Source organism: Hemicordylus capensis, chromosome 8 (assembly GCF_027244095.1).
Source record: "Hemicordylus capensis ecotype Gifberg chromosome 8, rHemCap1.1.pri, whole genome shotgun sequence".
Classification (NCBI taxonomy): Eukaryota; Metazoa; Chordata; class Lepidosauria; order Squamata; family Cordylidae; genus Hemicordylus; species Hemicordylus capensis.
The window spans coordinates 9,117,302-9,132,138 of record NC_069664.1 but is presented as its reverse complement, the minus strand read 5'-3'; the positions used below and the strand labels follow the sequence as shown (position 1 = coordinate 9,132,138).

The following is a 14,837-nucleotide window of genomic DNA, read 5'->3' as shown; positions in this document are numbered from 1 at the left end:
TCAATACCGAAACACATCAGCCTGTTTAACAATGACCTAGAAGAGTTTTTTACGTTTCCAACAGGAGTTTGAACAACAGCTGCAGGAAATGCAGAAGCAGGGCACAATTCAGCCTTCTAATAATCCTCCCTATTGCTGCCACTGGGACACCAGCGGAGTCAGTCGGGCTGCAAGGAAGGGGAATGAATGTCTGGGTGTGTGAGACCCCCAGGGTGACTTGGGAGCTCATGGGCATGAGGTAGAAGAAGCCAAACTTAGATTGGCTTGGAAACTGATTGATTGATTAAGTGCCATGAAGTCAGTGTCGTCTCTTAGAGAACACACAGATAGATTCTCTCCAGGATAGTCTGTCTTCAACTTGGCTTTTAAGGTGTCTCAGTGGTGCATTCATGGCTGTTGTAATCAAGGCCATCCACCTTGCTGCTGGTCGTCCTCTTCTCCAGTCTGCTGCTTCCTCAGGGTAGGGGTGTGCATGCAACCAGTATGCCTGGTTTGGTGTGAGTCCAAATCATGCTCGAACGGAACTGGGCATGTTCTGTTTTGCACCCCCAAACTGAGCGAATCCATTTATGGATTCTCCCCGGTTCGGCTCAAATTTGAGCCAGTTGGGGGTTCTAACAAAACAATAATAATAATGTTTCCCCTCAAAACTAACCGCCTCTGGGTAGCACTCCTGGGGCCGCAGCGGGGCCCTCTCCTCCCGCCGGCCACCCCTCAGTCTCCATTGGCCTGGTTTGGGCCATTTTAGTCTTTTTTCGGCCTGTTCTGAGTCTCTTCATGATTATGGAATTTTGGAGGCCACCGTGCATGCGCACTGGGCATCTGCATGGGTTTGGTCATGACTCAAGGGCTCAAACCAGGCTGATGGGTTCACCAGAGGGGGTGGAAGGGGAACCACCAGAGACTCCAGTAGCACCCCCGGAGGTGGTGAGTTTTTATAATTCTTTTTTGTTATTGTTAAAACCCCCGGACGGGTCAGGGAGGGTTCGGCTCGAGTTTGGGCAAGCCCTCGAACTGGCCAGGTTCGATGTCGAACCAGCTTGAGCCTGTTGACACATCCCTACCTCAGGGCCCTCCTGGGACAGACAAATCAACCAAACAAAAGCATTTTCCCCTCCAGTAGGTGGCTGTATGTATAGTTCCCACCCAGGATTGGTCCTGCTTGGACTTTCCCAGGCTTTTTACCTTATTAGGAAAGGCCCACCCTCCCATCAGTTGCTTTAGTTGAGGCCCAGTTCTCACCTTAAGCCTTATTATCGCTAAAGTGTGCCATCGAGTCAAGTTTCAACTCCTGGCGCCCACAGAGCCCTGTGGTCGTCTTCGGTAGAATACAGGAGGGGTTGACCATTGCCTCCTCCCGTGCAGTATGAGATGATGATGCCTTTCAGCATCTTCCTATATCGCTGCTGCCTGATATAGGTGTTTCCCATATCAGCGGGGATTCAAACCGGCAACCTCTGGCTTGCTAGTCAGGTCATTTCCCCAGTGTGCCATTAGGTGGCTTTTACTATCTCTACAGGCAAAAATGATCTCTGAAAGTGTCTCACAGCCATTAAAATGTAATACCTAACAGTGACGGCAGATGTTCTCATAAGTGAAAAATGAGATATCCGCCCTAGCCTCTGGATGCACAAGGAAAGGGGGATAGAGGGGTGGCTGGGAGAGACAGAGGAGAGACTGTCTTTCCACTTTGCAAGCAAAGCTATCCATCCCTCACTGGCATTCCCTGGCAAGGTGGCTGAACTAGCCAAACTGAATCGATGAACAAATTTCACTCATTTTATTGAAGATATTTTTTGGTCATTCTCAAAGTTCCTTAGCTGTTCCACCCTCATCGCTTCCTTTGCGTTCTGCTTTTGGCCCAAAATGGGTGATGCTCAAGATGTCAGCAGCTTTGCTAATATATTTAACCTAGGCTAAGTGGTGCATCGGGGAAATGCTTGACTCACAAGCAGAAGGTTGCTGGTTCCAATCCCCGCTGGTACTATATCGGGCAGCAGCAATATAGGAAGATGCTGAAAGGCATCATCTCAACTGCATGGGAGGAGGCCATGGTCAACCCCTCCTGTATTCTACCAAAGACAACCACAGGGCTCTGTGGGCTCCAGGAGTCAAAATCGATCTGACGGCGCACTTTACCTTTACCTTTAGGTGAAAGAGCCAGGGTGAAGCAAGCTAGCTTCCATTATAATTCCTAAGCACGCAGCAGAGATAAATTCAGAGGATGCTGCCATCTCCAGCAAGTTATGTCATCTCTGTTCCCTCCAGGGCATCAACATACTGATAAACAAAGAGAGGTCTGGCCGGAAGAGCAGAATCTCTAGCTTTATAGCCGGAGGCATCATGAAACAACATGTCCAAGTCGCTTTCTGACGATAAAGTCCTGCAGTTCTGCAGATGTGTAAAGTTATTTTTTATTTACGAGGTACCAAACACCCAAAGGCTCCCGCACAGCTACTACAGATAATCCTAGAGGCTGGGAGGCAAAAGGAAAACAGAGCCATTCATTTTCTTTAAACTATAGAAAATATAACTTGTCGCTGGATTCCTGCATTTCCTTTGTTATCCCCATGATTAGATTCACACTGCGGTATATGTATGAAGGAAAATGCCTGGGGCCAGGGGTGAAGGGAGAGCTGATGAGACATGAAACATCTCTCTGTGGTGCAGGAACAGTGCAAGAATCAAGCAGATATATCAGGCTGGATGAGACTAGGGGTGTGCACAGAACCAAGGCATGTGCTTCAGTTTGAATTTGAATCAATTCAAAACGAACCGCATTGCTCCGAACCGGTTTGGTCGAATCGACCGGCCAGTCTGGTCTGTTTGACCGAACTGGTTCAGTGGTTCAGGCAGCCAATATATTTGTAAAGGGAAATCCAGTGAGGAATCCCCTTTACAAATACAGGGGTGGGGGACTCTTTCAAATGTAAAGGGCAGCTGGGCGGGGCTGGCAAGAGAAGTAATAAGCTCCTTACTTGGCTGGTGTGGCTGCCAATGCCGCTGTTCACCTTCCTCAAGCGTGCTCCTTCCTCAAGCATGCTCCTCCCGTGCTCCTTCCGTGCTTCCTCAAGCAAGCTCCTTCCTCAAGCATGCTCCTCCCGTGCTTCCTCAAGCGTGCTCCTTCCTCAAGCGTGCTCCTCACCGTCTTCAAGCGCTGCTCACAGCCCCAAGCAAGCATAATTGGGGCTGTGGCAGGAGGGCAGACAGCAGCTACCACAAGACAGAGCAGATAATGAGGAGAGCCAGCATATCATAGTGGTTAGAGTGTTGGACTAGGACCAGGAAGACCCGAGTTCGAATCCCCATTCAACCATGCAACTCACTGGGTGACTCTGGGCCAGTCATGTACCTCTCAGCCTAACCTACAGGATTGTTGTGAGGATAAAAATAAGCATGTATACCACTCCTAGCTCCTCGGAGGAAGAGCAGGATATAAATGTAAAATAAATAAAATAAATAAAATAAATAATGTGACATACCAGCAGCCAGGATTAAAACGAAATTACAGCCAGCCTCTAAAGGCTTCTTTTTAAAAAGGAAGGTTTTCAAGTTCTTTTTGTCAACTAATCAAAGAGGGAGACGGACGAAGCCCTTCTGGGAGGGCATACCAGGGCAGGGGCAGTGCTGAGAAGCTCCTGGTTGAGCACCTACTTTGCCTGAAGGTCTCCGATTCTGTCCCTGGCAACATCTCCAGATAGGGCTGAGAAAGACTTTTGGCGGAGACCCTGCATTGCTGCTGACAGTCAGCGTAGACCAGTGATCTTCACTATTTTTAAAGCTGGTACCCAGCAGCATAGGGAGGCCAGGAGTGGCCCCAGTTCAGCCCGCCACCAGTGGCCCCCCTAGCCATGCCCCCTGTGTCAGATAACAGATGTCAGTGTCAGATGCAGGGGGCATGCTTTTGCTTGCAAATGGGGCCATGGCCCCGTTTGTGACCACTATCCGGCCAGTGCCATGTGGTTGAGGCTCAAGGCGTGGCCCCTGAGCACGGCGGCCTGGGTTCTTTGAACCCAGTTGTGCTATGGTGGCTCTGCCCCTGCCAGTACCGTTTGGCCAAAAAGTCTTCAAGGCGAGAGCCATTTCCCACTGTGCTGACCTCCACAAACCCCTCCTGTATTCTACCAAAGACAAACACAAGGCTCTGTGGCCGCCAGGAGTCGACACCGACTCAATGGCACTTTTGACCTCCACGCAGTACTGCACGTTCTTCAGTGCTGGGATGGCCCTTTAAGACAAGCAGAGCTCACTCTGAAGAGCTCTGTGGGGCAAGCATTAGGAAAGGGTACACTTCCCAGCACTCTGTGCATGCCTTCCAAGAGGGTGCAGGGGCTCAAAAGGGCTCGTGTTTCCCTTAACGGACCCACCACTACCACCATCAGCACAGTGAGAATTATCTCCACATGGTGCAGAATATTCAGCTCTGGATAAAGCTTGATGCACATACAATAAACAGGTGGGGAGCCACACTTAGGGTTGTTGGGGACCACCACTGGCCCCCCAAGCCTTAGGAACTTAGGAAGCTGCCATATACTGAGTCAGACCATTGGTCTATCTAGCTCAGTATTCTCTTCACAGACTGGCAGTGGCTTCTCCAAGGTTACAGGCAGGAGTCTCTCTCAGCCCTGTCTTGGAGATGCTGCCAGGGTGGGAACTTGGAACCTTCTGCTCTTCCCAGAGCGGCTCCATCCCCTGAGGGGAACATCTTACAGTGCTCACACATCAAGTCTCCCATTCATATGCAACCAGGGCGGACCCTGCTTAGCTAAGGGGACAAGTCATGCTTGCTACCACAAGACCAGTGTATAAGTATATATACCCCAATGTGATACACTGCCCTAAAGGGAGGAGAGCTGGTCTTGTGGTAGCAAGCATGAATTGTCCCCTTTGTTAAGTGGGGTCCTCCCTGGTTTGCATTTGGATGGGAGATGACATGTATGAGGACTGTGAGATACTCCCCTTAAGCAGAGCTACTCAACTTTGGCCCTTCTACATTTGTTGACCTACAACTCCCACAACCCCTGGCTATTGGCCACAGTGGCTGGGGATTATGGGAGTTGAAGTCCAAAAACAGCTGTGGGAGGACCTAAATTGAGCAGGCCTGCCCTTAGGGAACAGGGCCACTCTGGGAAGAGTACTTGCATGCTTGCATGCAGAAGGTTCCAAGTTCCCTCCCTGGCAGCATCTCCAAGATCGGGCTGAGAGAGATTCCTGCCTGCAAACTTGGAGAAGCTGCTGCCAGTCTGTGAAGACAATACTGAGCATGATGGATTGGTCTTCCTATCTCTGTGTGGTAGAGAGGAAGTGCCCACACCTTCCACTCTGCTATTTCAGCACTGCTCCTGGATGACTAGAAGAGCCAGTGTTTGGATCCAACACAAACAGCAGTATGGTTTGGATAATTAGCATCCCTCCCTACCCTTTGGGGGGTAAACCTACCATAGCAACAACAACTCAGTGATGAGTAGGCAAGGTCATGGCTGTATAGAGAAACTGAGCGCTAAAGGGTAAAACCAGGTAATTGAAAGGGAAGAGGCAGCGATACTACAGAGAAGAAAATGTTCCATCATTTCTCTGCTGAATACTCGGAGGATCTCATTTTCCTAATGAGCTTTGGTCTCACCGGGAGGAAAGATCAGCCTCGATCATTTTCCACTTCCATATTGCTTCATAGATTAGGGCTTCAGAAATGATAATTCTTCAAAAAATGGGAAAACTGCCATCCTATGCCCTAGGTACTTTTTTTTCCCTTTTGAAGAGAAGGAACTTGTATGGTCACAAATAATTTTAAAGGGGAAAAAATTTTGTGGAAAGGTTGAGATAATTATGAATGTTGACTATGTTTCCCCCCCTTACTCTAAGACTCAGTAGAGTCAAACCATCAAGGTTCTGCAATCTTGAAGTCCCTTCTGCATGCGATCTCATTAAAGTTCAGACGGAAAAGGTTTTTTGATGCCAGGAAGGTATCGGATTCATGCTCAAAATGTACCCCTTTGAATATTCTCCCACCCCCAAATACGTTGAGAACACAAGATGAGAATCAAACTGTGGGTGCCAGACATTTAATTTTAAATCAAATTAGATGGTAGCTCATTGGCCAGATTTGTCGATTTTGGATTTCATTCTCCGGTGGTCACAGGCCAATGTGACAGGCGGCGCTCCATTGACGTTTGGAACCCACCAGGGCCCTTTGAAAGACAGACTCAACAGAGTTGCACAACAGAGCTCCTGTGGGATGCCTGAAAACCTCTTCTGAGCAGCAGTGCAAATATTCCTCCCATTGTTTCCAGGAGGAGGAGTTCTTCACTGAGCTAGCTGGGGTGGTTGGTGCCATCTGGGCGGATTCAGGTTTGTTTTGATTTTTGACAAGCTCTGCATCCTTCAGGATGGAAAATAGCTGATACCATTGCAAGACTTTCAGCTCGCAGTGTGTTGTGGGCCTTTTCTTGTCCGGACCATCGGGCCTTCAGTGGCCATATTTGCAATGGTGTTTTAAAATAATCATAATCCACTTGTGGAATTCTCTGCCACAGGATGTGGTGACAGCCAGCAACTTGGATGGCTTGAAGAGGGGTTTGGATAACTTCATGGAAGAGAGGTCCATCAACGGCTACTAGTCGGAGGGCTACAGGCCACCTCCAGCCTCAAAGGCAGGATGCCTCTGAGTACCAGTTGCAGGGGAGTCGTAGCAGGAGAGAGGGCATGCCCTCAACTCCTGCCTGTGGCTTCCAGCGGCATCTGGTGGGCCACTGTGTGAAACAGGATGCTGGACTAGATGGACCTTGTTGGGCCTGATCCAGCAGGGCTGTTCTTATATTCTTAAAAGCTTTAAAAAAATTTAAAAACACCAAAAAGCTATTCTAAAGACTCCATCAAGAGTTGTCAGAGGAATGGAAATGAAAATTTGGCAGGGATGTCCTCCAAAGATTACTCCATGGAGGGAGTACAGCAATTGGTTTTCCACTCTGAAAATGACTATAATTGTACCCTAGTCATTTGGGGGTAGGGATAAAGAAAGGGTGATAACACAGAGAAACCTATAAGTGCAACAGTGCTATCTCCCATTTCCCATCTCTAGGTGGCCAAAGATCACTATGAGCCTTCGTCCCCTGAGCTGGTACCGATGGCCAACATTTGTGGGCCTGGCTTATGGACTAGAGAGATTTCGAAGCATTCCTCAGCAGATCCATGGTGCTGCACTTTAACATTGAACCGCAGCCCCAACATTGTGGGTCCCCAACATTGATGAAGGGCTGCCGTTGCAATGGAGTGGGTTTGGAGCCAGTAGTAGAGCACATGCTGTGCACCCAAGTCTGTCCCTGGCGCCAGTGAAATATGCTGCTTTTGATTTATGAAGTATTTATTATTATTATTTAACATATTTCTATACCACACAAAACTTGCGTTTGCAATTTACTATTACATTGCGTCTACAGTTTACAATTAAAACCACTTAAACATTAAAATCTATTATCTATATATTTAATTATCTTAAACGTATCCGTCGCTAATCCCATGCATGGCAGCTTTCGCGAGAGTTCGCAGGCAGCAGCTGGAAGGGGATGGGAGAGAAAATATGGATGGCGGCCGCTGGGGTGTGGGGGGAAGGAGGAGGTGGGCCGGGCCGGGCCGGGCCAGACACCGGGAGCAGAAGGAGGCGGTGGGGGGAGGCGGCCGCTGCTGGGAGTTGGTGGGTGGGCAAGAGGAGGTTGGCGGGCAAGAAGTTTGCGGGCAAGAGGAGGTGGCGGGCTGGCTTTCTGGCCGGCCCACCATCCAGAAAGCGCGGGGGGGCAGAGAAAGCGGGGGGGGGAGTAAAGCGGGCCGGCTGGCCGGCCAGAAAGCCAGCCAGGCTAGCGGGGGTCAGGGGGAGGCAGCCGTGGTGCCGGCCTTAGGCACAGATGCTCTGCGCTCGGGCCAACTAGTTATTATTTATTATTTATTTGATTTATATACCACCCTTCCAAAAATGGCTCAGGGCAGTTTACATCAAAACAAAAACAATTAAAATCAATTAACACTTAAAATCAAAACTAAAACCATTAAAATCATTTAAACATTAAAATCATTAACATGGATACGACCAGCACTTTTATTTTGCATCTACAGGAGCCCTCGGAGAATAATGAGGACTGGTTTTGATCTCCTGTCTTTTGGGAGTATAATTCAGAAACTGGGACATGTGCCCATATGGTTTCGTCTTGTTATGTTATTGCTTCCTTCTGGGCTGAAAACCATAAGATTGTTAATATGACATTGCAGCAATCTATGCTTGATGTTCATGGGGTATCTTCCTAGTGGATGGAACCTATCCTCACGTCAAGCATGATGGGCTCTTCAAGCATGGGGAGTTCCTAAAAGGATTATTACAGGTTGAGTATCCCTTATCTGCACATCCAAAATCCAGAATGCTCCAAAATCCAGACACCACACTGGTGGCGGCGGTAGGAGCAGCAGTAAGTGGTGGCTGTGGGTGTTCTCGCTACGTACATGTAGTGCTGCATTTTCTCGGGCTGCGCTTGGAGTGTGCTGGTGGGCACCACCGACCCGGTCGCGGGAGGCCTGGTCGCTACCGGGCCCTTCGACATGTTTCTGCCTTCCGCTCCCTCCTCCTCCACTCGCTACCACCGAGGAGGAGAGCTTTATTATTCACTCTGCACGGTCTGCACAGATACCACAATGCTGCTGCCGCCGCCATTACTGCCCTGGGTTACCCAAAGCATGCTGGGGCTTGTAGTCCTGGTGATGGCAGAAAGTCCCCCTTTTCTTTTACTGGGCTTCCGGTCCTTGAAACTACAACTCTACAAAATCTGGAAAAATCCAAAATCCGGAACACTTCTGGTCCCAAGCAGTCCAGATAAGGGATACTCGACCTGTATACAAGACTGGGAGGATAGGTCTCCTGATTTCCAACTTTGGATAATTGATATGTGTTCTCCGTGGACATTCAAATTGGTTCACTTTTGACAGAATGGCAAAGAAGAGGAGTTTTCAGCCGCTGGAGCAGGGGTGAAAGAACCTCCAATCTAGGGGGTGGGGGGAGCTGCAGGGTGGCCTGCAGGGACAGGCGGCCAGGGGACATTGTCTCTTTCATAAAGTAATGTTGTGCCCTCGAGTCGGTGTCGACTCCTGGCGCCCACAGAGCCCTGTGGTTGTCTTTGGTAGAATACAGGAGGGGTTGACCATTGCCATCTCCCACGCAGTCTGAGATGATGCTTTTCAGCATCTTCCTATATCGCTCCTGCCCGATATAGGATTTTCCCATATTCTGGGAAACATACCAGCGGGGATTTGAGCCAGCAACCTCTTGCTTTCTAGGCAAGTCATTTCCTCATTGTGCCATTAGGTGAATAGATATTCAGAGGCAGTAGATATTCCGAGACAGTGAGGGGATTCTCACGAGGGGATTCTCTGCGCGGCTCCTGGCAGCAAACCCTCCCAATTCCCCCTCCCTTTAGACGAGGTTAGTGGAACGAGCACTTGGGTAACCTCATCTTTTCAATTGTGTGTTGCTGCGGCGCGACTCCGTGCCGCGGCAACACATGAGGTGACCCCCCCCGCCAGGAGGCTGAAACAAGCCTTCCGGCCGTGGGGGTCTCTCCAGAATGCCCCACACACTCACACAGGGCATCTTGGAACTTCTGGGGGCCAAATGGCCCCCGTTCGATGGAGCTGGCAGTCGTGTGGGTGGCTGATCCAGCCACCCAGGGCTGCTTTCCTGCTCATCTGTGGGGAGAGCGGGCTAAGCCCACTCCCCCTGCAAACCCCTTCTCAGCGAGTCTCACTGATTGTGAGACTCGCCTCAGTATCCTCTCTAATAAAAGCCTTGGTGTCCGTCCGTGGACGGACACCAAGGCGTGTGTTCGTGCCTCCCTGGGCTGTTCTGGGCATGCGCGAAACGCATGCCCAGAACAGAGCAAGGGAGACACGACCGCCAGCACCCAGCGGCCATCTTGGGTGGCCAGAAGCGGCCGTCCCGAAGAAGCTGGGTATGCGGCGGCAGGGAAAACTGGCCGAGGCCCAGCCACGCCGCCGAAGCCGGGCAGGGGGAAGAGGTGGCGGGGGAAGCTGGCCGAGGTGGTGGCAGAGCCGCCGCCGAGGCCTGGCAGTGCCGCTGGAGCCAGGTGGGAGGGAGAATTTGGGGCCCTTGCCCGGCCGGGGAGACCGGCCGCGGCATGGAGGCTGTCGGCAGCGGTGACAGTTGGTGCTTGCGGGGCCGGACACGGAGGCAAGTCGGGGGGGGGGGGGAGAAGGTGCTATCGCCCGTTATTTCAATGGGCCTGAAAATACTAGTCTATTATATTAATTCTCCTGGGTGTGCCTTGGAATGTGCGTCCCGGCACCCAGCTGATTGGCTGGGCGGCGGAGGCGCCTGATTGGCTGAGGTGCACCCAGGAGAATTGGCCAGCCGGGCGACCGTGGAAGTGAGGCAGCGGTGGGCCCAGGCACTGCGGCGGCACCTCGGCAGCCACGGCGGCACTTGGCCTGACAGCCTGGGCCCGGCCGGAGACTGAGGCAGGTGGTGGGGGAGAGGTAGCCAGCCCCAAAGAGCGCACAGATGCTCTGTGTGGGGGTCGGCTAGTCCCTTTAATAATAGTAGAAGGGTCTGCAGGTAAATGGTACTTTGGCCTCACCCAGCAGGGCCTTCTTCTGTGCATTCACACACTTCCTTTCTGCTTGCTTCGTTTCCCAGAGACCAACTTGAGTTCCCTCAAGCAGCCCCACGTGGACAGCTCTCCAGTGGCATCTCCACCCCACCAGAGAAGAGACTCTGACAGGTACTGCCAGCTCTGCGCGGCTTGGTTTAATAACCCCATTATGGCGCAGCAACACTATGATGGAAAAAAGCACAAAAAGAACGCAGCCAGGGCTGATTTACTAGAGCAACTAGGAAAGACGCTGGATCTAGGAGAGCTAAGAGGTAAGGGACTTTGGTCTTCTAAAACCGTCCACATGCAACAAGTTTTGAGCCCAATTGTTCTGCGCTGTTCAGAGGCTGCAAGATGGGGAGGGGTGGTTTTTTGTGTCTCTCTAAGCAGTGTTGAGGTGAGAAGAAAACCAGGGCAAAATGAGAGGTGAACTTACCAGCCGTGGCAATTCAGGTGAGTGCCATTTTATGTATGTGTGTATGTACGTACGTATGTATGTACTGGTCAATATCCAAGCTAGTTAGTCATGACAAGAGGCGCACTAACCCCCGGGCCTTAGGGGCCTGGCCCGGTCCGGTCCTCCGGGGCCTGGTCCGGTCCTCCAGGGCCTGGTCCGGTCCTCCAGGGTGGCCTCCAAATGGCCAGGGCTGGGAGCCTCCAGCAGCTGAGCCACCCCGTGCCCGCCTTGCCAAAGCTCCGCTTAAAAAACAAAAAAGTTTTACCACGGCCGAAGGGTGGCTGGGCGGGGGGGGGGGAGAGCGTAGCATCCTTTTCCCTTTCCCCCTCCCCCGGCAGCAGTGGGGTGGGAGCAGGAGAGACTTCCCCCGCCATCTTTTTTGGGCATGCAAATAGCCTGTGTGCATGTGCGGCAGCCTTCAAAAGAGAGAAGACCGGGAAGGCCCCCAAACAGGTCAAACTGGGGTGTCCGACAGGGGGAGGGGGGAGCTTCAGAGATACCCCTCCATGTCCACGGCAGCACTCCCAAGCAGCGGAAAAATTACCATGGGCCATGGTAGTGAGTTAAAATAAAATTTAAAAATTCAAACCCCAGACTGGCTCAAATTCGAGCCTAACTGGGCGGGTCCGAGTGTGCACAAAACCGAACGTGCCTAGTCCTGTTCGAGTCCGATCCAGACTCAACCCGAACTGCGCAAGCCGGTTTTGTGCACACCCCTATTGGAGCCTGAGCTGAAAGAAGCTGGAAAAGATCCTTTGGCGCAGTTCTTCATGGGATTGCCTGGAAATATAGCCATGTGTTGGCTGCTTTGTGTATTGAGCTACTGACTGCACATAGCTCCCTCCTGGAGTCCCATTGGTTTTCATCACACCTGGTCAGGTGTTCAGCCCAGAGGCCAGGCAGGCAAGCAGACATCAGTCGAGCAGCAGGCAGTAATTGGAATGGCAGTAGCCTCATTGGCCAGTAGTCTCATTGGCCACCCAGGCAAATAACCCAATGGCCTCTCTCAGCAACAAGTGGCTGATACTGAAGAAGTGCATCAGCAGATATGTGGGAGCTTTGTATTAGCCCATGGAATGAGGTTCCCCCTCTTCTGTCACCTAGAAGGACTGGGAAAGACCCTTCTCTGAAAGGGCCTTCACTTTGGGGAGTGGGGCTGTAGCTCAGTAGGAGAGCATCTGCTTTGCATGCAGAAGGTCCCAGGTTCACTCCTTGGCAGCATCTCCAGGCAGGGCCGGGAAAGACTCCTGCCTGAAAGCTTGGAGAGCTGCTGCCAGTCAGTATAGACAATCCTGAGCTCGATGGACCAAGGACTCGGTAGAAGGCAGCTTCCTGTGTTCCTAAATTCTAGAGAGCCTGTGGAGACCACGCCTAAGCTAGGTGCATCTGTAGACTGACTCGATAGGCTTGTCCATAGAACTGTTTGAATCTAGGTTTAATGTAGGTAACCAATATTGAAGTGATTGTGTAAACACACACCAAGGTGGTTTATGAGAGAGGAGAGCTGGTCTTGTGGCAGCAAGCATGACTTGTCCCCTTTGCTAAGCAGGGTCTGCCCTGGTTGCATATGAATGGGAGACTAGAAGTGTGAGCACTGTAAGATATTTCCCACAGGGGATGGAGCCACTCTGGGAAGAACAGAAGGTTCCCAGTTCCCTCCCTGGCAGCATCTCCAAGATCGGGCTGAGAGAGATTCCTGCCTGCAACCTTGGAGAAGCTGCTGCCAGTCTGTGAAGACAATACTGAGCTAGATGGACCAATGGTCTGAATCAGTATGTGGCAGCTTCCTATGTTCCAGTGATTCCTACTTTGGCATGGCTTGACGCAATCACTTCAGTGCTGGTAACCCCCCTTAAACTTTGATTCAAATGATTGTGTGAAGAGGCGGGTCCACATGTTGATCAGGAGCCTTCCCAAATCAGTGGCAGAAGACCTGATGTGCAGGCAAGTAGCTTGCAGATTAATCCTTGGCATCTCCAGGGAGGATTGTGAAAACTAAAACCCTCTGCCTGAAAGTCTAGAGATTGTTGCCAGTGAGTGGAGACGGTGCCGAACTCAATGAATCCCGTGGTTTAACTGAGTATAAGGTAGCATCAGAAGCTCATGTGTCAAAAATGACTGTCATCTCACCGACTCAATATTAAAAGGAGTTCTTTTCTAGTGGGACGTTTTTACAGAATCCCAGCTGGCAGCCTGTAAGGTCACAATGGGCAAATTCTGACCCTTTCCCCCAGGCTCAGGTCTCATGCCTATAAGCGCTCACCACAATTCCTTTCTTCCTCTCACACGATCTCTGATCATTATGCAGAATCTCAACAGAACACACATCTCCAAGGTTGTGTGTGTGTGTATGTGTGCGGGGTGGGGTGGGGTGGGGGGAATGCCTTGACGAGAGATCAGAAAGACCACAGTGGTAGCTTTTTAAATATATATATATAATGCCTTGAACTTCCTGCTGTCAAGTGCTATTAGCTGGAAACCCATCAAATGTGGAGTGCTTTATCCATTTATGTTTTACCAAAGGGAGTTGAAAACGGAAGGCTTTCCTGGAGCTACGTTATATATAGTTGTCTAATGTGCTGTTTTTCTGAATGCCACAAAATGCAGGTTGAGTTTGTAGATAAATCACGTCTTATTAAATCCTCTTTAAATGGGCAAGGTTCTCCCTTTGGGACTGAGTGTACACCACAAGTGTTCCATGGAATATATTAAAACACAGACACACACATAGAGATGGATTCTCCTGTTGTTTGCCCCGAGGCAACAGATTTTGCTACAGAATCCCTCACATTAATGTTATATGCATGATGGAAATGGGTCGATCTCTGGATTTGCCTGGCCTTCTGTTGAATTTCATTTTATCTCTTAGTCCTGAATAACAAAACCCCTTCAGTGCTGGCTGAGCGGCTTGTATTCTCTGATGCCCGCTAGTACACCACAGCTGGCCTTGTGGTGGCAAGAATGAATTGTCCCCTTTGCTAAGCATGGTCTATCCTAGTTTGCATTTGAATGGGAGACCACATGTGTGAGCACTGTAAGAGATACCCCTTCGGGGATGAGGCCACTTTGGGAAGAGCATCTGCACACTTGCATGCAGAAAGTTCCAAGTTTCCTCCCTGGCATCCCCAGAAAAAGATTCCTGCCTGCAACCTTGGAGAAGCTGCTGCCAGTCTGTGAAGATAGTACTGAGCTAGATGGACCAATGGCCTGACTCATTATATGGCAGCTTCCAATTTCCCTAACTGCAGCACAAAATGATCCCAATGGGGTTTGTGTTGGGGGACTCTCTGGTGGTGTAAAAAAAATGATTGCGGAACAGAGTCCTGGCCCTCTCAAGGAATGCAATGGGTTTGTGCTTGCACAACAAGGTTGTGCAACAAACTGAGGTGCATGTAGACACCTACATCCTGTTCCCATACCCTTCTGCATCCTGGGGTTGGAGAGCATGAATGGTCCCCTTTGCTAAACAGGGTTCTGCTTGGTGAGTGCTGTCAGATATTCTGCGTAGTGGGGTGTAGCCATAGCTCAGTGGTGAAGGGACCTTTGCATGCAGAAGGTCCAAGATTTGATCCCTGGCAGCATCTCCAGGTAGGGCTGGGTAAGACTCCTGCCTGAAACCTTGGAGAAGTTGCTGCCTTTCAGCCCAGGCAATACTGAGCTAGATGGACCAAGGGTCTGACTCAGTAGAAGTAGAAGACTGGTTTTACTCTGTTTTCAAAATGAATTCTGTTGTA

At 50.5% G+C, this 14,837-nt stretch overlaps 1 protein-coding gene across 4 annotated transcripts in view; it reads left to right on the top strand.

Annotated features, from left to right (window-relative positions):
* Window positions 1–14,837, top strand: part of ZMAT4 (zinc finger matrin-type 4) — a 180,379-nt gene that overhangs the window by 102,216 nt on the left and 63,326 nt on the right. For 3 of the 4 annotated variants that reach the window (XR_008310949.1, XM_053268932.1, XM_053268934.1), the window contains exon 5: window positions 10,691–10,918. Coding sequence is in view for 3 of the 4 variants with exons in the window: in XM_053268932.1 (XP_053124907.1) it covers window positions 10,691–10,918 (228 nt within the window). In the remaining variant the exon portion in view is untranslated. The remainder of the gene's footprint in view (window positions 1–10,690; window positions 10,919–14,837) is intronic. The other variant, XM_053268935.1, reaches the window with a different exon arrangement.